The sequence below is a fragment of the Candoia aspera genome, chromosome 11 (genome assembly GCF_035149785.1).
Source record: "Candoia aspera isolate rCanAsp1 chromosome 11, rCanAsp1.hap2, whole genome shotgun sequence".
NCBI classification, from domain to species: Eukaryota; Metazoa; Chordata; class Lepidosauria; order Squamata; family Boidae; genus Candoia; species Candoia aspera.
In genome coordinates this window covers 13,600,960-13,623,520 of record NC_086163.1, presented here as the reverse complement: position 1 = coordinate 13,623,520, position 22,561 = coordinate 13,600,960, and the positions used below count along the sequence as shown (strand labels likewise).

Sequence of the window (22,561 nt, the reverse complement as noted above, 5' to 3'; positions counted from 1 at the left end):
CAGTTGCTGAGTTTGGATGAGTCAGCAGCACAAAAGGATCAAGGCTACAGCTGACCACTTGTCCCCATAGAAAACATCAGCTGTGTATCAAAGGAAATAACACACAAAGGTCCTCCCAGTGATTACCACTGCTCTTTCCATCCTTTTAGAAATCTGCACTCTTTTGCCTTTATGAACTCCTCGACACACTTCCGAGCACCTGACCCTCTTTCCAAGGATAAAGCTGCACTGATTCTGCACTAGCAAACCGCACATGTGTTCTCAGCTGTGAATTATACTCTGCTAGTGCAGAATCTCAAAAGGCTTTTCAGGACATCAAGCATCTTACGTTCCCTTCCTTCTGTAAATTCTTAGCTCTCATAATACTTAACAGGTCAACCCAACACGGAATCCAAAGCAGCACACTCTCTCTTTAGGCAAACAAATATATTCCGTGTATTGAACTTTTACATGTATCACTTTCAGCTGTAAAGTACTACAACTTTTAATTGCTCTGCCTATCCTTTTAAGAAAAGAATGGGCAAAACAAAATCTGCAGGGAGGGAGTTTCAAAAGGTCTGTTAGCCAAAAAAATTCATTCAGGAATAATATAGTTTAAACAGGGATGCAGAACTGTTTTTAAGATAACTCCTAAAAATAGAAATGGGTGGGGACAGGCAACCTTTAACCGTGATTTAAGTAACTGCTACAAAATTCAAATTTTCCCTTGGTAAGCATTACAATTCACATGCAACTTTTAGAAGATCTCTAAAGCTACACCCAGGCTTTGGAGGGGCTTCATTGTTTAGTGTAAAAGAGGCTTCAAAGTGGGGTCATTTGGGAAGACAGGGCTATCCTGACCTTTAGTACATTTGCCCAATAAAAATAAATCAATTCAATGTGTGACCTTTAATTAAATTGTCACAAGTAGCACCATTCCTATTTAACAGTTTTTAATCACAAAGTATGTGAAAAAGCCTCTGTAAATTCTGCTGTTAGATTTTAGGGGCAACTCCACTTCAAAATAGAAAGATGTATCAATTCCCCACCACCACCTTCTGCTGTCTAAATGTGTTGGGACACTGCAAAGAACAAGATAATACTGTCATTCCTCCAAGAATGGCCACTGGGGGTTGGGCAGGGCTTCTCAACCTTGGCAAATTTAACATGTGTAGATTTCAACTCCCAGAATTCCCCAGACAAGGGGAATCTGGAAGTTGAAGTCCACACATCTAAAAGTTGCCAAGGTTGAGAAACACCGGGGTAGGGACTAAGGGCACTTTACAGCCAGACATCCAGAAAGGGACATATGCATCAGCTGTGTTTTCATGATAGGCTCATCTGTATTAACCCAATCGTGGTTTGAGTTGATCCGCTAGCCTGGGTTTAAACGGTATATGGAGCCATCAATTAACCACAACCCACTAGGCTGAACTGCATATCCACGCTCAGCCTTGGAACGCGGTTTCTTGGGATGACAGCTTCTCTGCGACCAGTCAGTCAGTTCAAGGGCCACTCTTAACGTGATGCGCCCCCCTACGTTTCCCTCACCCCAGGCAAGGCTCCCGGGTTCTCCTGTGCCTCTCCCTGGACCGCATCACAGCGCTTGGACAGAGGCCGAGGGGCTCAGCTCAGCCCAGCCCACCTGCGGAGGTCTCAGACAGGACGCCCGCAGAGCATCCCAGGCGACTGGAGGGAGTCGCTCGCTTCGGCTTCGCCTCCCGGATGCTCCCGAAAACGAGCCAGCGAGACAAACAAAAGGGGGAGAGTTAATCGCCTCCTTCTTAGGACGGCGGTGACTGGCCAAGACTCAGGTGAGCTCCTCCCCCCCTCCCCTCCCCTCCCCTCCCCTCCCCTCCCCTCCCTTCCCCCTCCCTCCCCTCCCTCCTCCCTCCCTCCCTCCTCCCTCCCCCCGCTTTCCTTTCTGCCCAGGGAAGAAGCCAAGCGAGGCTGGTCGGCGGCGAACGGTCCAACTCGCATTTCTTTTGATCTCACGCCGCGGGATACACCTTGGACCGCCCCGGGGCCCGGTTACCTAGACGACGTTGTCAGCAACCTTCCATCCGAACGCCGCGGACGTTCTGAACCCGCCCTCTCCGCCAGCCTAAGCCAATTGCGCGGCCCCTCTCAAACTGCTGGGGGTGACGTCATGGATGGCGAATTCTCCCCCCTCCCTTCTGTCTTCTTCCTCCCCCTCCTGCTGGCTGTCCCCGTTTGGCGGCGGAGCAGCAGCAATAATAGCCGGCAGAAGCGGCGGCGAGCACCGCGGGGCGGGTGAGGCAACCCGGCCCGGCCTGGCCGGCGCAGCATGGCTAAGCACCACCGCACACCGGCGCGCAGCTCGGAGCCGGTCATCGAGGTCAAAAGCAAGGTGAGCGAGCGCGTCTGCTCCGGGGGCTTGCAAAGAGGGGCGAGCAGATTTGCGGCGGCTCCAATCCGCGGGTGGCCAAGGAAGGAGCCCTCCGAGGCCGGCGGAGAGGCTGCGGCAATTTTACCGGTTCGGGGACGGACGAGCTGCAGGGCGAGAGCCTCCCGGCCCAGGCAGGCAGCGGCGGAATGTTTGCCCGGCTGGATCCGCCGCGCAGCAGGTGCACCAGGGAGCCGCCGCCGCTGCCGCCGCTTCCCGGGCTGGCGTTCGGTCTCTCGCACGGCTCGACGCGGCGCTCTCCTGCTGGGGGCGCGACGCATCTTGCTTATCTTGGGTGCAGCGCTGCGCCGGGCGCTTAAGCCCGGCCTAACGGATGGCGGTGCGGGGCGATTGTTTAATGTGCCCCCGCCCCGCAAGTCTTTCGGCGGTGCATCGGCGGCCAGATGGGGATTATTTGCTGCGATCTATAGGGATTTCCGCGCGCTGCTTCTGGGCTGCGTGTACGTGAGTAGCGATCGCCCAGAGTTGTTCTCCCAGGCGAAGAAAAACACCGGCGGGTTATGCAATAGTGCGGGGCTTGGAAACTGGGAGGGGGCGACGGCTGAGCTGATTTCTCGGTGGCAAGTTGCCCCTCAAGGATTGTGGGGGGGAGCGGTATCCGGACGCGCTGCACCGACCCGCTGTCAATCCAGGGATGCTGCTGGCTTTGCCTTCTTTGGGACTCTTCATAAAAGAGGGTATCCTTTATAATGTGCCCACCCCGCGAAAAAAAGGGGGGAAGCATAGGAGTGATTTGTCTTGGGACAGTGGAGTGGGGTTGGAAAGGGGCATCCCCCACCTTGGCCCAACCATGCATATGGAGGAATGGTTGCTCTGTGGTGCCCTGTGCCAAGGCCTGGTGATCTTTAGCCTCTCCACTTAAGTACCTCAACCAGCAAGTTCTCGGGAAGGTTTGACCATGCAAAAATGCCTCCTGGTCAGAGGAGACCAGCCTTCCCCCACCTGGGGCCCACAGAGGTGTTGGACTGCAACTCCCATCATCCTCTCCAGCCAGTGTGGTGTTATCTATATTGGTTGTAGCTGATAGAAGCTGCATTTCCACATTTCTGGGAAAGGCTGCTGCACTGTGACCTGGTTCACACAACCATCAGGTGGCTTGCTTGGGTTGATCATAGCATGTTGGACAAATTGAGACTCTGCTTTAAAAAACATGGTGTGTGGCTTGACATGTGGTACAAAGCAACTGGTTTATTCAAATGCAGCATAGTTAAACAAGCCATGGTGTAGTTTGATGTGCGATTCCAACCTGATTAATAAATGAATTGCTCCTAATTAATCCTTGTTATTACTGATTGTTGTACTGATTAGGAACAATTCACCTCTGTCTGAGGCAGCACTGAATAAGGAATCTAATTCTGTAAATTAGCCTGAAGGAACTGAGACCTTTGGCATGCAAATCTTGGGAGCTATCAATTATTTTAATATTGGGCCATATGTTGCTCTTTGTTCACATCTACCTTTGGAGAACATAAAATTCTTGGAACAAAGCAATCCTGCTGACCTATTTTAAAAGGAAAGTCTTCTGCCATTTGGATCCTCCAACAGGTTCTATGAAAGTTCTCCAGATGAAAAATGCAATCTACATAATGAGAAACAAATGTAACCATAAATAGTATAATAAAAACATGGCATTTATTTCATAATAGGAAAAAAATAACTATGTGATTGTTTGCAAGATGATAATGTATTAGACGATTGAAAAGTATCTGTGCAGTTGAAGAGAGTTAACAGGTAAAACTTACCTATGCAGGTACTGTAATGGGCTACTCAGAACATGGGAAAGAGGCTGGTAGTTTGCAAAATATTAAAAGCACATTCCTTTTTTATCTGGTAAATGGGAGGCCATCACCCCAGGGCATCAACAAGTGGTTAGCAAGAGGATCAAGAAAATCCCTAATGAACTTAGAAACAAACTGGGTGCTAAAGCAAATATATCCATTTGCCAAGATTTGTTTTACCTAATACCCTTTTCCCTTTCAGTACATCTAGTTTTAGGTTGTGAGCAGCTGCTAAGGCTTGACAGGTGCCTTCCAGGTGTGTTGAAAGTCCCCAAATTGTGAGCAGTTGGCTGAAGATACTCAGAGCATAGAACTAACATATTTGAAGGGCACCAGTTGGGAAAGGCTTCATCAAGGAAAAAGCGTTCCTTTTCCGTCTGGGTGATCCTGTTGATTGCTGGGCTCCATGCTGGCTGGAAAGACCAGAAATTCAAGGCATGACTGCAGTCAGCTGTGATTTAAGTCAAAGGTTTTGATAGCAGGAAATGGGCTAATGAGTTATACTAAGTATAAATATGTAAAGGGGACTTGCTGATTCCTTGTAATAAATCTTAAATGTTCCGAGCATGTAAACAAAATGCAATTCTAACTACAGCAGATTGTCCCAATGCTGGACAAATATTTTCTAGTAAAATGACCAGCTGCCATATCCATTTTTTCGTTTAAGCAGAAAATATAAAAGAGAAAATGCTGTGCTGTATATATTTGTTGTCTGAAAACAACTTTTACTCTCTTCCTTGAGCACAAGGCTATCTATCTACTCAGAATCAACTGCATGTCTGTACAGTATTTAGCAGCAGCCCCAAATGGTTAAAAACAATTCTGAAATGCCAATATCTTGTTGGATACTCTGTCCTTCAGAACTGTTAGGGACTGCAACTTTCAGGCGTATTAAGGATGCTACAGGGTGTTTTGTTCACATCACACTAAGCCCTGGTTTGTTTTAATTGTAATTTGACTAACTCACAATTGGTTGTGTTCACACATTGCTTACAAGCCAACCTCAGTTTACCCATCACACTAAGCCAAAACCAAACAAAGCCTATTAATGGCTTGGTGTGAGCAAAGGGAGTGTTTTGCTATGTGTTTGTTTTCTCCAAACAGGGTAAAAAAAGTTTTCATTTGAGGAGAGAGAATGATGAATCAAAGGAAAGCCCAAAGTTCTTTGCTGCTTTGAAAAGTTCTCTCCAAGGCCAAGTTTCTGCTGCCTTGGTTGAGCGGATTTATCAGTTTGCTATTCTGTGTCTGACTGTTCTCTCTTCCTGGGCAGTTTGAGGCTGAGTTTCGCCGCTTTGCCATGAAGCGGTCCAGTGTGGGTGGTTTCCAGGAATTCTATCAGCTGATCCAGAGGGTGCACCAAATCCCCTGTTCAGATGTCCTCCTGGGATATACAGACATCCATGGAGATCTGCTTCCCATCAACAATGACGACAACTATCACAAGGCACTGTCATCTGCCAATCCCCTTCTCCGGATCATCATCCAGAAGCGAGGTAGGAGGCACCTTGAGGATTAACTCCTGCTCTTTAATGTACTCTATTTCCACTGAGGTATGCTTTTTTCTTCAAAGCATTTTTCAGGAGTAAAACTGAGGGCAATTGTTTCAGGTCCCTATCAGCTGAGGAAGATTAACAAACTTCATTCAAGATAGTAAAATGAATCAATTATTATATATTGACAGCAATTTCAACATTTTTGAGTTTCTGTGCCCATTCACAATTACTGTGCCATTGACTGCAGGGGAAGAAAAAAATGATAAAGAAAATATATGATGGGGATGCAATCAGAAGAAAGGGAAGGGAAGCTCAAATGGACATCATCCCTGATGTACTTACTCTTGCTCAATCCCATTAGTAGTGAATCTGGGACACTCTGGATGTTGATGATCCACAACTCTTAGGCAGTCCCAGGAAGTATGTCCAATGGGGAGGAATGCTGGGAATTGCAGTTTAGCGACATTCGAAAGATAACAGCTTCCTTATCTTTGCCCACTGCAAATGCCTGAATAGGGCTATGGCGTTAGTAATAGGACTTCTAAAGGTCAGAAGAGAGAATGTTACTCCAAATTAAGAGTGTTTTTTTTTAATCCATTAGTACTGTTCTTTGATGGGAGATGCTGTTTTACACGGGAGAAAAGTTTGCTTGCCAAAACACTTGGAGCATTTAGCCAGGCCATAGGAAAGTATGGACTGGTTATGTGTGATCCTTATAAGGCAATATTATTAGTTACAACTTAGGATCTTTTAATAGCTTCAGTATCACAGTCTTTTCCCTCTGAATCCGGGCACTGGAACAGATTCTCAAATTCAGGAGGGCCCCGTTTTGTCAGAGAGACAGTTGACTTTATCTGTGCAGTAGCAGCGCCCTCTTGCTTTAAAGAAGAGAATATAGATTTTATCTTTGGAGACAACAGAATGAAACTTGCAAACCAATACAGTGGAATCAAAGTTGTTTGTGGACTGAAATCCAGACAGCTGAAATTTGTTATGCAGATTTTGAAAAACGGCATAAATGTATTTGTCCAACTTTGATTTGACTCCATCAGAGTTTAGGTTTTTGCATACTAGTAGTTTTCATTCCAGCATTGGAAGGATTGGAATGAGGGTACAAAAAAATCAAACATTGGGGAGCCATGTGAAGATACTATCCCAGACATTCAGAATTGAATTTATGCCTGCTGTTAATTCATGGTTTATTCAAGCTTGGTTTGATGCTACGCCCTAGTTGTCTGGGTTTGTACCACATGATAAGTAAAAATCAAACAAATAACTTTTCTTAGCACAGCCTAAAATTCCTGACCTGCAGTACAAAAACATTCTTAGCCCCTGATTTGCCATTTCAGGATCTTCAAAAACCTCTTCTGAAAATGATCGTATTCTGCTGCCTAACAAATGTCACTGTCTTGGGTGAAAAGTCTTTTGACGGACTTTCTTAACAAACAGTAATAATAAGCATCACATTCCAGACAATACCAGGCTGTTGGCCCTAGCCCTTACTTTAATTTCTCACAAGGCCTCTAAAATAATGTTCCAGTATATCGTGGAAAAGTAAAAGCCAGTTAATCACAGTTTACCAGGGTTGTGTAAACTACCAGGTCTGAAAAACGTTTTTAAAAAAGGGGATCTGGAACAGGCAATGGTGGTAGAACCTCAGGCAGAGCAGTGGGAACTTGGCAGCTACTGGCAAAAAGTTGCTGGTATGTCTCTCTGCAGTTGGATTTCAATTTCACTGGTCTGTTGTCATCCGGAAGCAGCAGTAAAGTTGATGAGAGGATTGATGTGATTTATTTTGGAATCGGTGTGCATATCAGAGATTGCCACTGCTGGGAACTTGCCAGAATCCAACTCTTCTCTTTTCTTCCACTCTTCCTGTCTCTTCGAAGCCCCACAAGGAGTGGAAACCTTCATTGTTTCTAGCTTCTTGTGTGTGATAGCACCATCTGAGCTGAGCTGAGAGATGATAGGCAGGGAGAAATTCAAATTCAAATATCTTTATTACGGTCTTTGACCAGCCTTTACAATAGATGAAAAATAGTTTAGTCCAGCATTTTGTTATAAGGAAAAAGGAAAACAATAAAACAGTGAAACAGTATATCTAATTAAAAGTTTTGCACAATTGTATAACTTGATAAAAATATTTGGCCACCAGTGTGTGAGTGTACAGTCAGCATCCCTTAAAAAGAAATAAACATAAAATCTATCAGGATGACCCTCAAATTTAGAGATGATTGGGGGAGATCAGAGCATGTCTTGGGCATCATAAAAAGGACACTGTATGAGGACATGGGCAAGAGTTTCTACCTCCCTGGATCCACAGGGGCAAAGTCTCTGTGAATAAGTCCCATGAAATCTTCCTGCCAGCAGTGCTGAAGGGAGGGCATCAAAGCAGGCTCAGGAAAAGGCCCATCTCTATTTGCTTAAAGTTAAATTGTATAGACACCCTGCAGTAGTGGGTTTGTGGCTATCTAGAATTTGGGAACACTGGTGATATCATTTTGGTGGTCAAGGGAGAAAAATAGCCACTTGGAATGGGAGACTGATGGATGACATCTTGTCTAAGGCTCTTGCAAAACCCAGAGCTGACACAGCTTGGGCCACTTCATGGGGTGGGAAAAAGCTTCTGCTGTTCAACACAGGCTCCCAGGCTAAAAATAAGCTGCTGCACCAAAAACACAGTGATATTTATAACTTGGAATTTGTCTCTGCCAAGGTTCTCCATTTAGGCATGGCAATCTGGAAAGGCATCCTTCTTTTTCTTTCTCTTTCTTCTGCTTTGGGAAGATTTGAAGACTGGATATTACATACTCTGCTGAGAGGTTTTCCACCATCTTTCACTGGACAAGCAGGCTGGTAAACAGTATGCATCTGTTTGCCTACAGGGAGCAAGAATTTCCTCCAGGCAACCAGGCAGGATAAATTATAAATGGAAACAGCACTGGTATTTTATTTTTTCCCCCTCCTTCAGGATGAAAGAGGGGAAAAAATAATGTATCTGGGGCATTAAAATATCTGCGGTCTATATACAGCTAGCTCCTTTTGGGAGATGAGTTTGCAAGGCTGCATTGTGTTGCTTCTGTTTGTGAAGTGGGGCACCCACCAGGTCATTGTGTATTCCAGGTATCTGTTTGCTTGTTTTCTGGGGTTCACATTCTTCCATTTTTATAAGTTCAGATGGTGAATGCCACTTTGCTCCCGGCTATTATTAGCAGAGTGCCAGCTTTATGGCAGCAACCTGTTCAGACTTGGCAGGTCAGGTTTCTCCACAAGCAACATACAGTTTGTCACAAACACTCCTCTTGGTCTCAGGATGATTAATCTGTCCTCTTACCTACACTTGGAAAAAAGAATTGTGAACAGTATAAATGAGACTTCCATCTGTTGGGGATGACATCAACTCCAGATCCTTGCTATTAATCTTGCTGTTTGGGCTTAGCTGGAATCAGCATGAAACATCTGGAGAGTACCATCTTGCCTATTCCTAATATGGGGATCTCTGGATTTCTGTTTGTTTTACACAGCGATAATTAACCTGTGAAATTCATTACCCCACAACGTGGTGATGGTCACTGACTTGGATGGCTTTAAAAGAGGATTGGATATTTTCATGGAGGGCAGGTCTGATGAGTAAGCTTGGTCTTGAAGGCTCCATGTTACATTGGGCTGGGGGCAGCATACTGTAATTCCAGCTCCCAGTTGCAGGGAACATGGAAGGAGCGGGGTATATCTTCAACCTCCTACTTGTGAGTATCTGCAGGCATCTCGCTGGCCCCACAAGAAAGAAAATGCAGGACTGAGAAGGGCTTGGCTTGATCCAGCTAGGTCGTTCCTAGGTTCCAAATCCATTTTATGACACAAGAGACCCCATAGCTCAAACCTGCCCCTTTGCTGCTTGCATTTTTTCTGTCTTGGGCTTAATACACAGGATTCATTCATAAATTGTATCTTACCCGTATCTCAGTGGCTTCTCCGTATAAGATATATTCCAATCTTATCACATTACATTGCTTCTTTTCGCTACATGTTATTTCTGTGGAGGTCATTTCCTACTATCTCTTTTGTTCTCAAAACCAGCTCTGAAGTCGGCTAGGCTGACAGAGAGAACTGTTCAATTTGTACATCACACTCAGCCATAAAATGGATAGACAGCTGCTTCTTCCTGTCTCCAAGTTCTTCAGGGGTCAGTAGTTCAACCTGCCCCAATCTGGAATCCTTCATGTGCATTTGATTACACCTCCAAATGTTTAACCATGGCTCTGCAGGTTGGGTGATGGGCATTGTAGTTAATGCATCCGCTGGTGCATGGAAAATTTTAAGTGACTGATCCGAGGCCCCTGCTTGAAAAGTCGGCTCCTGCATCCTTCCTTACAAGGAATTCCTTTACGGGTAGTCTTCAGATCTTGCCAGCTCTTTTGCATTCTCACATCCCTGTTCTGATGGCATAAACCTGGCAGAAGTGTGAGAGTTGTTGGTGTTTTCCTTTTGTACCTCCATTTCCCATTGCTTAGGAGAGAAGCAGAGTTTAAAAGGCACACACTCAGTGCTGTTGTTACCTTTTGGCAAATTATAGTTGGGTTAGTTACAAAGCAAATGTCTCTTCCTTCTCTCTTCCCAACTCTTTACGTGCCAGACTTTTTTTTTTCCTCCCGGATTTACTATTGTGGCGTATCAATTTTTAAATAATAATTTCAACTGTTTATACTGTTGTGTGTATTTGTGTCTTGTACTCTGCTTAAATGCTAACGTGTAGATTATTTTAGATTAGCAAGCATTTAACTAAGTTATCATATGGCATTTAGGACAGAAACACCCCGTCTCCCTTTGTATCCCCTTGTTCAGTATGGAAGAACTAGCAGCCTAAACATCTGTATTTCTGGGGCTTTGGTGAAGGTTATTTCTGCTGAATTCTTGCAGGATTCAAATACGCTGGTTGCCCCCTTTCCCCTTTGTCCAGGGCACTGGCAGTTGTGATGGTTAAGTGCTGTGGCCCTTTGTGTTCTGAGCTGAGAGCTACAGAGGAATGCCTGCAGGGCACAACTCAAAGCGTGATTAAAACTGAATTATTCATATCCCTTCGCAGTCCTCCCAGCCTGGTGCCATGTAATCCTAGAAGAAGCAAATGTGGTTCAGAAGTAGGGTGAGACTCTCATCTGGGTCAAGGAGGAGACACTTCTGGGCAGAATAAGATCTATGCCACATTTCAGCTGGATTTGTCTTCTAGTGCCTACAGCAGTGTTTCTCAACCTGAGCAACTGTAAGACGTGTGGGCTTTAACTCCCAGAATTCCCCAGCTTGGCTGGGGAATTCTGGGAGATGAAGCCCACACGTCTTAAAGCTTTTCAGGTTGAGAAACACCGGCCTATGGAAATGGAATTCTTGTCTCTTGAGATCCTTCTCCCCGTTGCTTTTCATCTTGCACAGCAGTCCCCTGCACAGTATGGTCAGTATTCAAATGTGCAACTGTAAAAGCCCCGTTATCAAAACTTTTTTTTATCCCCACCCCAATCAGGCAGAAAGTTCCCACAAAGAGAGTAACTAATATACTACAGTATACTAACTTTTCATGAAGGGGGAAAACACTTGCCTTATGTAACATAGATAAGCAGCTAATCCTGTGGTGGTGAAGCCATGTGGTCCATCGCTGTTCCTTGCTTAGAGAACCTCAAAAATGACACATCTGGCTGATGTTTTTCCTTCCCAGCCAGGAACCACCTTTGCATTTGGATACTGTACATTCCCAAATGCTAAACTGTTCTCATATCACAAAACCATCCGGCACTTTCAAAATATCCAGCATTGGGAGAAAGCTAGCACACAGAAAAGATAGATCATTTGGTGACATGAAGACACGTATGGTTGGAAAAGGTTGCATCAAGAGATGGAAATCCAGTGTTTGGCACCTAGTATTGGTGGGTAGCTAATAGGGATAGACAGGTAACATTGTTCTTAAATGGGCAGAGTGGGTATGTTTGTGGGTACAAATATGCATGCATGCACGCACACACACATGGGAGGTGATATGTGGCTGGAAAGCATGGATTTGGGATCTGTGCCAAGAAACTGGGCCAACTATCATTACTGTGGTTCAGAATAGCTGAAAGCTACAAGTAGCACAGCAAAGGATACGGAGGTGGAACTGAAGGATACGGATAGCTGGAAAAGAGAAATTGCACTTGTGACACTTGCTTGTTTTTCTTTCCTTGCAGCAGAAGCCAATGCCAGCGTCTTTGCCTCCAACTCACTGCAGCGGAAGAAAAAGGGACTGCTGAGGCCAGCACATCAGCGGGCCAAGCCACACTTGTTGATTGGGATGCCTCAGGACTTCCGCCAGATCTCCTCCATCATTGATGTGGACATCTTGCCCGAGACCCACCGGCGTGTGCGGCTACATAAACATGGGTCCAACAAGCCTTTGGGCTTTTATATCCGGGATGGGGTCAGTGTACGAGTGGCCCCTCATGGTGTCGAGAAGGTGCCTGGCATCTTCATCTCCCGCTTGGTCAAGGGCGGCCTGGCAGAAAGCACTGGACTGCTGGCTGTGAACGATGAGATCCTCGAAGTCAATGGCATCGACGTGGCAGGCAAGTCGCTGGACCAGGTCACTGACATGATGGTGGCCAACAGCCACAACCTCATCATCACTGTCAAGCCAGCCAATCAACGCAACAACGTGATCCGCAGCAGCAAGGCTTCGGGCAGCTCCGGCGTGTCCACGGACAGCACCCCCAGCCAGCAGACACCCAGCCCAGCTTCCCAGTATCTGAGCAACTGTAGCACAGCTGAGGGGGAAAGCGATGAAGAGGGAGACCTGGTCATTGAGAGTGACTTGCCTGCCAGCTGCCCCAACGGGGGTCTCCTTGACAGCCTGCAGCACAGCCTGTCCCTCTACAGCTCTCAAGGCTCGCTGCCCTCCCTGAACAGTCACAGTGGCAGCGGGAGCCCCTTCCGGGGCAGCCGAGCGGGCAGCCTCCAGGAGGATGGCACTGTCATCACGCTATAGCCTTTGGGATAACAGTCTCTCCTTCCCGTTCTACTTGAAGCACGGCGTTTCTGAGGTCAGTCTGGAAGGGACCCATCCCTGGCCATTGGAGGTAAGATCTAGAGACTGGAACCCAAGGCTCGCCCTCGCTGACCCGGACCTGCGCCCCACCGTCACGCACCTGCGCTGCTTCCTGCGACCAAGATGACAGCGGCAGTTGCAGTGAGGGACCAGCCCACCTTCCCCCAAATCTTGGCTGCCCCAGGCTCCCTTCCCTTCCCAGGGAGCTAGAGGGACAGGCCTCCTGTCACTTCCCCCTTCTTCTCTTCAGCCTCCACCTGCATTCCAGGAAACCAAGAGGGGGCTTGCCTCGTTCACCCCCAAGCCCTGCCTCCACCAACTTCTCATGGAATGTTTGATTTTAGGTGTTTTTATGACATGTGTCACAGATTAATATATTGCAACAGACTATTAAACCATGGCTTTTTTTTTTAAAGTAGTGCTCTTTCACATTATTTTTGTTTTAAGAAACATGCTGTAGGGGTAGGAGAAGGAGACAAAAGAAAGGGAACAACCCTGGGAGAGAGAAACTGGATTGCCCGTCTGGGAAAAGGGCACCTCTGTCCATTCGAATTGTTAGCTTGGCCAGTTCAGCGGAGTGGAGGCACCCCAGCAACTGCCCCTTCTTCAGTCTCTGGCAGTGTTTCTCATGTGGGGACTTCCCCATGCTGGCTGGGGAATTCTGGGAGTTGAAGTCCCCACATCTTAAAGTTGACAAGGTTGAGAAGCACTGCTCTATGGCATGCAAATTAGGGACAAAGCCCCCACCCCCATTAGCAAGAAATACTCCCAGGGCTTTCAGTGAAACTGAGCAAAGACACCTGCATGAGATAATATGAAGTACTATGCTAATATCATGCTAATGAAGATTCCCCCAAGATGGCCTTCTCCTCATCATGATGATACTAAATGCCTGCTAGTAGGACTTGTAGGTATGTGTGGAGAGGTGGTAGATGGCTAAGGGAATTGCTCCCCTGGGCTAAACTTTTATTTCCATTTTCTAGAAGGGAAGCCATGTTGGCCTGCAGTGACAACAGGGAACCTTCTGGCACTTTAAAGACTGATCTTGTAAGTCAGCCATCTGCCTGACTATGGAGTTGTAGTTCCATATCTCTGTAGGGCCCCAGGTTGGGAAACTAACTTATTTCTCATTAAGGTGCCAGGTCTTGATGTATATATTGTGTTCTTGATGTACGTATGGGTCTTTGCGAGGTGAAAGTCTCCCTACCCTGCTAAACCTCCTCCTCCTGTCTTTTCATTAATGATTAAGAAATGGTTACGATACATTTGCTTAAATCTTCTTCAGCAAAAAATAAAAAAATCTGAAGAAGAGAGATACTGATTCTTTTAAGCCAAAACTATTGATCCCAGCAAGTCAGTGTTCTCTCCTACAGCAGGCTTAATTGCACTCGAATGACTGGTCGTGCAGAAACTTAATTTACTGTTTTAGATTGCAGACACACAGATTCTTCTTGTTCACTTTAACGCTCAACCAGCAAAGAGATGCAGCCTGCAGGGTTTGGAGTCTGGCTAAGCATTTATATATCTATCATCTATCTATCTATGGTATAGCCAACATTTTCATTGTTCTTGCTGCCCAGCAATGTTCCAGAAAGAACTATGAAGCAGCCAGGATGTAACAGTCAATGAATGGGATTTAAAATGTTTACAAGTTAGTCCTCCATATAAATGCCTTGTTGAGTCCCAGGTTCATTGACCATTTATCTTCAGCTGCCCAAGTAAAAATTCCATTGCCTGGAACCTTGACAGACTTGACTGCCCCCTTAGAAGACTGATGTTCTCTTATTCTGCTAACGGGACCAAGTCCATCTCAACTCAGTGGCAATGTCTGGAAAGATGCTGGGAGCTGTGCCCAAGGCTTTTGGTTAGGGGCTGCAAGTTGCACATCTTTGATCTATAGGAACAGGGGCCATTGTGTTTTGATGTCTCTTCTGTCTTAGCACTCTACACCTAGTGGAAAACTTACATCTTGCTGAGGATGGCAGACAGATCAAGATGGAATAGTACAGCATCTCGTACTGTATTACAGTAGGAGACTAAAACTGCTTTAGTGAAGAAATTAAAGCAGATCACTAACCTCTCAATTTAGGGTAAATCATTGATTGTTTCAGTATGTCCAAATAACTTATTGATACAGGATACTTGGACTACGTAGAAGCTGTCTTTATTCCAAACCTTGCATGGTGTAAGCAGAAAATGTAATGTGCAGCAATTAGCTTAACTCATTCCAGACTAGCTAAGGGCACTAACCGCAGAATAAACACTTGGTTTCAGTCCTTGATTTGCAGTGAAGCTTCTTCAGACATTTACTGGGTCTACCAGTAGATGGCAGCAGAAACCAGATCAACAAAGGTCAGATACAAATTCATCAGAGGCTGAAAAATTCTGCATTCCACCCCCCCCAGTTCTCATTGAAGTTGCAAAAGAATGTACTTCTGAAAGTTCCTTCAAAGGAGAAAAATCACCCTAACTGAGATTTGCAGGACCACTATTCAGATTAAAGGGAACTGTTTGATGCACTGAAAAGAAAAAAGATTGACACCACCAACAACGAAGAATCCTTCCAAATTGCTCATGAAGGCTCTCACAATTTCCAGCTTACTTACAAAACCTGCTTTATTTGTTTAAAACAGTCCAATCATTTAAATTAAGAATGCGCACACTCCTCTACACTTGCAGAGCTGCTGAGTATACTTGTGAGCTGAGAATGTGTGCTTTTTCTTTTTAAAAAGCACTCTTTCCCCTTTGCCTGAAAAATAAGACATGCTTAAGGAGGTTTATTTGGGAAACAACTCTTTTGGCCCATCATAAGCTGTTCAATTCCAGCTTTCATTATCCTAGGTCTTGGCTTCCACCACCTGGACGATTATAGGTTCCCCATGCCTGACTAAGACACCCAGGTTTGCTTCCTCACGCTGAAAAGAATCAGTACTTACAGCAAGAACAAGAGACAACGGGGCAAGATAAACCTCCTTCAAGGTGACCACCATGAGAAACCAAAGCCACCTGGCTGAGTGCAAGTGGGTGAAGAGGCTGAGCACAACATCACCTCCGTGCCTAGGAGTCCAACTTGATGAAGACTTTGGCTCGGGAAAAGATTTTGAGTGCCTCTTCAATCTGTGACAGCTTCTTCTCTAAAGAAACTCGCCGGGTTTGAACACTCAGAGTATCAATTCTCACCGGAAGCAACAGGAGGTCCTTCAGGAGCTTCTCTTGGCCTACAAGCAAGAGATGGGGAGGAAAAGGAGCATCATCAGTGTGCAATTCTGACAGCCTGTCCGCTTCAGAGATCTCAGTTGACCCATAAACATGTTGTACCAAGCCGTCATGTTGTTTATTTGGTTTCAGGGTAGTTGGTTGTGTGAACTCAGCCATTCTGATTTGTGAGCCGATGCAAATTGGGGATATCTACTTAATCATTTTGACTGGCTTTCCCGAACATGATGCCCTACTACACCGCATGGTTTGCTGAATAAAGCACAACTCGTTGGATTCACGAAACTCACTAAGCCATAAATGCCAAGGTTGAGAAACATTGCTCTATGGCTTTGCTCACTACAACGTGCTTAGCTTGGCTACCAAATTTACCTATTTTCTACATTTGCACAATACACTGAGCTATGCAAACAGGCTGGGTTCCTCCAACACGCTAGAACCACAGAAGGACAGTCTCAGGTGAGCGTAGCCCCCAGCTCTTTTCTTAGCCTGATTAAGTGTGTGTGGTCCACGTCTATAAGGAAGCTTCAGAGGGTTTCACCTCCACTCATCTTACTCTCTCTGAGATTCTTGAGTGTTTCCAGCCGCTGGCTCTCAGGCATCATGGCATGGCCGGGTGGCGTGTCAGGGTCAGGCGTGTTACGCAGGCGCTCCTCAGCCTCTCTGCGCCAGTGGTCCTTCCTCTCTATCAGGCTAGACATAGCAGAAAAAGGAACTCACTCACAAGAACTGCAAAGCAGAGACAACATCCAGAGCAGGAAGGAAGGAAGCACAAGCAAAGAACCAAGATGCTCCCTTTTTCTGGCATGGTTATAAACCCGGCCTTTCAGCCATGGAACTCGGAGGAGGTGATAACTACAAGGAAGCTGTACAGTAGTAGGATATAGCAGAGCTGTGCAGTGGAAACATGGTTGTGGAAGGCAGCTGCACAGTCCTGGGAAAAGACACGACTGCTTTAAAGAGCTGCAGACTGATGTTCGGTCTGCTCTGAAGCACCCTTTTTGAAACTGGATCCAAAAGTACAGATTTTAGTTTCTAGCACTGATAGCAAAGCAGTGCAAAATAGGCTGTCAAAGCAGAAAACTCTTACCTTTTGGTTGGTTGGTTTGTAAATACATGTTTCCAGGCCTTATGTTTCCAAAGCTAGGTTTGACTGTTTGGAAAGAGCATTCTTGGAAACAGTGTTTCTCAATCTTGGCAATGTTGAGCATGCTGGCTGGGGAATTCTGGGAGTTGAAGTCCATACATCTTAACGTTGCCAAGGTTGAGGGACACTGCTCTGAAATATTAAAGTACCAGAGAGGAGTGGCTATCCAAGATTTCCAGGAGGCCACTCCTTGCCCTCTGCTAAAGGACAGCACAGCTTTTCTCAATCTACCACCCTCTAGATAGGCTGGCATGCAACCTGTATCATCTCAGGCAGCCCAGAGAGCATACTAGCGGGGGACGTGGCCTTTCTGCTTGGTGTTGTACTCTTCCAAGTCCTTCTGCTTCTGCTCCAGGACTTTGGTCATTGACTGCAGGGAGCGTGAGCGTTGCATCGAGGCTCGTTTTGCATTTTGGGCATTGTGGCTGACAAAATCCACCTTACTGCTCTTCTCCTGGACCTGGAATGGACAAAAAGAGGGCATAGCAAGCAGAGAGCTTCTGTGGGGTGGCAAGCTAGAAATGGCTAGGTTCACCCACTGGGCCAAGTCACTGTTGTTTAATCATGGTTTACTGCAGGGGTGGGTAATTTTCTTGGGGCCAGAGCTTTGTGGAGGGTGGTGTTTCAGATATGGGTTGCCCACCCCCATTTATCAAACAAAGTATGATGGCTGGGTGTGTAAAACGAATAGAGGCAAACTAACCGCAGTCTGGCTTAGGGCATCTGGTATGCCCAGCTGCTTTCTGAGTTTACCTGCCACAGTAAGCCACACTTGTTTTAGCCACGCATTGTTGAACAAGCCACAATCTGGGTTCACATGATACGTAACAGTGCCACAAAGCAAACCATATTATGGCTCAGCATGTCGGAGGCAGCACATTGCATTTTGTCATGTTTTATTGGTCATATGAGAACCAGTTGGGTGTAGTGGTTAAAGGCACCAGGCTTGAAACCAGGAGACCGTGAGTTCTAGTCCTGCCTTAGGCACGAAGCCAGCTGGGTGACTTTGGGTCAGTCATTCTCTCTCAGTCCTCGGAAGGAGGCAATGGCAAACTACTTCTGAAAAGCCTTGCCAAGAAAACTGCAGGGACTTGTCCAGGCAGTCTCTGAGAATCGGACACAATTGAATGGACAAAAAAAAAAAAGGCTATTCAGGGCAAAGGCAGCATTTTAGGTGTGGTGATGGTAGGTTCAGTATATCTTTGCTGCACTGCAAATAGATGAAAATTCTCCATTTGGAGCCAGAAAAATAACCTTTGGCAAAGAACTAAGGCAGTGTCTGTTGCAGTAAGCACATTCTCAAACTATATTATGGCTCAGCATGTTGGGTGGAGGCAGCACGTGCCTTTTGTCATGTTTTACTGGTCCTATGCCCCCTTTTCCTTCCTTCCCTCTCTCCCCTCCCCTCCCCAGTACACACATACACACACCTTGATGCTCCCATTCTGAGCCTGGGGAGCTCCTGAGTCCATTTCACACAACTGGGAAGGGCTGGGGGACAGTGATCGGCGCGGATGAATTCCTGTGCCACAGCGAGAATAGGCCTTCAAGTACTTCTGAGCCTCTGGATTGGAAGGACTGGGATCCTCCTGCGAAACCGAAAGAGAAGAAACAGCTCCTTGAGAGAGGAAGGTGGAAAAAGTACTGTGTGGCCAGAAAAAGTTCCCAGCTGAAAACTCAGAGAAAGCTCCATTGAAGTTCCAGTGCCCTCAGTAAATGTAATACTGCTCAGTTTATTCCATCTGGTCTCGTCCTCACCCCGTCAGACTCTGAATTGTGGCTCATGACCCCATTCTGGGGACATAATTTATGTCCCTTGGAACTGGAGCCAAGCACACTTTAAGAAAGGCTGTTCCTCGCCATCCCAAGTGCTCCGTCAGCAGCAACAGCCGTCACCACAGAAGAACAGAAATGCATTAAATCAACAGACACATTTGGTTCAACGCTGGCAAGATTTGTCCTATTTCTTGGCACGTTCCCACCTTCTGTTGCCACGTCAAACAGACCCATTCTTTGGGACAGACATTCTTCTCCCCCTTCCTGCAACTTGTTCTTGCACAGCAGATGAGACAACCCGTCCTGCTACTCTTGGTGGCAGGCCAGGAGAGCAATGGATGGAAACTCGAACCCAGTTTGCTACAAAAAGCAGTTGCTTCCCTGAATGGAAGGCTGGGCTGGTCCCCTCTTCTGTATCAAGGGCTGGCAACCAAGTTTGTGTGGGGAACCTCTGATCCTCCAGGTGCTGAACTATATCTCCCAGCATCTATAGCTGTCAATGGTGAGAGAAGCTGGCAGCTGTTGTTCAAAAACATCTAGAGCTCCATACCCATGGGGCAAAGTAGGAGATCTACTGCCAAGCCTGTTCCCGCATTGGTATTGTCCTTGCTAGATGGCAGGGTTTTTAAAAATTTATTTATTATTTACTAGATCGATGTATATAGCTTTCCAATTGATACACAACTCAAGGCAGCATACAAAGATAAAACCAACACACAATAGTGTCAACAAAAACAATGAAACCTATCACAAATGAGGCAACAGATCCAACCCCCAAACAATCAAAATTAAAATTGTATTTATATCCTGCTTATCCTTTGGATTTCAAGGCAAAATACATAAAGTAGCTTGGACAGAGTGTGAGTGACTGTGGGGGCCTGAAGCTGAATTTTATTTATTTATCAAATTTGTCACCACCCATCTCCTCCCACCGGAGGGACTCTGGGCGGTTTACAACAAAGTACTCACTAAAGTAAATATATTGTTTTATAATGCCTTATAAAATTACATATCATTAATAAATATAAATAAGAGTAAAGTCCAGATGGCTGTGATTTCGTTCAGTCTTTGCATGGAAGGGGTACTTCAAGGCACTAGCCAACCCCAGGCATGACTGTTCTCCTCCCCGCCCCAGGCCAGGTGGCAGAGACAGGTCTTCAAGTTCCTCCGAAAGGCCAAGAGCGATGGGGCTAGCCTCATCTCCAGGGGCAAGATGTTCCAAAGGGCGGGCGCTACTGCAGAGAAGCCTCGCCTCCTGGACCCCGCCAGATGAAATTCTCTTACAGATGGGGCCTGCAGCATGCCCTCTCTGCAAGATCGGGTGGGATGGGTTGATGTAATGGGGAAGAGGCGGTCCCTCAGGTAACCTGGCCCCATGCCATGTAGGGCTTTAAAGGTAATAACCAACACCTTGAATTGGACCCGGAAGCAAACTGGTACCCAGTGCAGCTCGCGCAGCAGCGGTGTTACATGTGCCCTTCTGGGGGCGCCACAAGTAGACCACGTGGCCAGGTCCCAGTGCAGCACTTTAACTCTGTGTTTCCCAACCTGGGCAACCTCCCAGATGGGTGGACTTCAGGTTCCAAACTCCTCAAGCTATTGCCAAGAATTCTGGGAGTTGCTCTGGTGAAGAGACACTGCCTTAACTGATACACCAGACTGGTTCTCCACTGCACTAATTAAGGGCAGCAAGGAAATCCCAGCGTGGCCTTGGTGGTACCTGCAACTTTGCCTTGACTTTGGATTCCACATTTTCATACTTCTGTGACTTCCACAGGGCTTTCACAGGCTTGGGCTGGCTCAGCTCCCGGGCTTGTTCTTTCTCCCTGCACTTCCGCTGGATCTCTCTCATACGCCTCAGATTCTCCTTCTCGTGGTCTTTGTGGTCCCTGCCTGCACCGAAGGAAAAAGAAAGCTGCTTTGGATGTCCTCATGGACAGGACGTCACTGAAGACATCCTGGCCATACCTGCTCCACAATATCTCAAGAGAGTAGAGGGTAGGGCAGGCATGGGGAACGACAGGCACAGTTGGCAGCTGAGACAAAACTCTACCAACATCTGTTGAATCTGGCTATCTATAGGCAGCCACTCCACTTACGCTTGGGCCTCAACTCCTCGAAGAAGGAGATCTCGTCTAGCTTCAGGAGCACACCCACAGTGCCCTTCCGTCCCATCTCCAAGATGTCCTTGGCGTTGGGCTTAATTCGTGGAGGAGGCTGTGGGCAGCGAGCACTGTAGCATCCAGGGTAGAGGCTAGGCTCTGGAGGGATGGGGCCGGGGAGCAAATCCAGTTTCAGAGCATTCCCTTCCAACCTTCCTCGTGCTAAAGACACAAAAAGAGAAAACCAGGAAGGGGTCAGTACCTTAAGAGCAGAACCAGTGGCTTTGGCTGCAGAAAACCCTCCGGGAGCCAGAGGCAGGGAACAGGAAAAAGAAATCAGTTGCAGAGCAAAGAGTGACCTAGAGATGTTCGTACAGGTTGGGCGTTATGGAAGTTCCAGTTCAGCAATTTGAAAGGTCTCATTCTGGAGAAGGGAAGGGTGGAGAGCATTCGCTCAGAGCAAACAACCCGAGAGAACCCGCCATTTCACTGTGGATGTAGGAAGACAACATGCAGCCTGTGGATGGAGGAAGGCTTATTGTCCTGTGTGGTGAAGAGACTTCATAAGAATTCCAGACACTAACCTGATAGCGGGCGTCTGTAATAACCTGGACAAAGGGTAGGGTCTGGAGGAATGGGTCCAGTGATCCTGGAGGGACCTTCCGACATCTCAAACTTACTTCCTAGCTTCCAACCAGGAATGGCAAGGTCTCACATTTTTGGAGACCTGTTGCATCAGGAACAAAGTATGCTATGGAACCGTTGATGAAGTGTGGGCAGGGTACCTGGAAGAGCAGGGAGTTGGAAGGAAAATGTTTAGGAAAAAATGCAATCATCAACCACTGTATCATTAAGGAGTGAAAATGTCAGGCACAAAACTAGATGTATTTCTCTTCTCTTACACTGCACCATTCACACATTATGTGCCTCAGTCATCCCCAGAATAGCCACTGCAGCAGATACACAGACTTGCTTATGAGAAAGTATGGGGGAATCTACAGTTGCTTCAGAACACGACTGGTTATATTATGGTTGTTGTCAACCTGTTGAAATCACAATGTTTTGTTGAGGTCTAGTTTGTTCCTGAAGGCAGTTCAAAAGGTCTGGGTTGGGTCCCTAATGCTCTGAACAGCTGGAGATCAGATTGTCTGGAGGGTGGCCTTCTCCTGCTTCTACCAATCTCCCCTCACATTAGGGACAAGCCCTTTGTGATCCTCCAGATGCAGCTAAATCCAATATCCACAAGCTCTAGTCTACATAACATAGTCAGGGACCACTCTTCAAAGTTAGGAGATTCCGAGAGCAATTAATATCAGGGCTGCTTACGCTGCATGGTCCAAACCAAATCAGTTGTAAGCCCCCCCACTTTTCCCCCCCAAGTACTGTATCACAGGAAAGCATGCCTCACATTTCTACACAGCAGAGGGACATCAAAGCCTTGGTAATCTGCCTGCACTGACAGGTACACCCATCGCAGCTCCAGTGTGTCAGCAGGTATGACAAAGCTGCCTGTGCAGCCAGGCAGGCATAGGGACAGTGAGCAAAACCACAGCGGTCTCTTCCCTTGAAATGTCCCGAA

At 46.6% G+C, this 22,561-nt stretch overlaps 2 protein-coding genes across 3 annotated transcripts; one reads left to right on the top strand and one right to left on the bottom strand.

Annotated features, from left to right (window-relative positions):
• Window positions 1–2,209: 2,209 nt before the first annotated feature.
• Window positions 2,210–13,131, top strand: PARD6A (par-6 family cell polarity regulator alpha). 2 transcript variants are annotated; one of them, XM_063312957.1, is made up of 3 exons: window positions 2,210–2,350; window positions 5,456–5,678; window positions 11,891–13,131. In XM_063312957.1, exons 1-3 carry the CDS (start codon window positions 2,288–2,290, stop codon window positions 12,679–12,681), a joined length of 1,077 nt encoding a protein of 358 aa, XP_063169027.1. In that variant the 5' UTR covers window positions 2,210–2,287; the 3' UTR covers window positions 12,682–13,131. The 2 variants fall into 2 exon arrangements, with proteins under 2 accessions (XP_063169027.1, XP_063169026.1); XM_063312956.1 differs by having other exon boundaries at window positions 11,888–13,131.
• A 2,331-nt stretch (window positions 13,132–15,462) lies between these two features.
• On the bottom strand, window positions 15,463–22,306 carry ENKD1 (enkurin domain containing 1). The gene is made up of 7 exons (XM_063312851.1): window positions 21,567–22,306; window positions 20,980–21,204; window positions 20,601–20,773; window positions 18,535–18,693; window positions 17,395–17,564; window positions 16,514–16,650; window positions 15,463–15,959 (listed from the first exon to the last, which is right to left on the bottom strand). The coding sequence occupies exons 1-7, from the start codon at window positions 21,649–21,651 to the stop codon at window positions 15,799–15,801; spliced, it is 1,110 nt and encodes a 369-aa protein (XP_063168921.1). The 5' UTR covers window positions 21,652–22,306; the 3' UTR covers window positions 15,463–15,798.
• Between the last annotated feature and the right edge of the window lie 255 nt (window positions 22,307–22,561).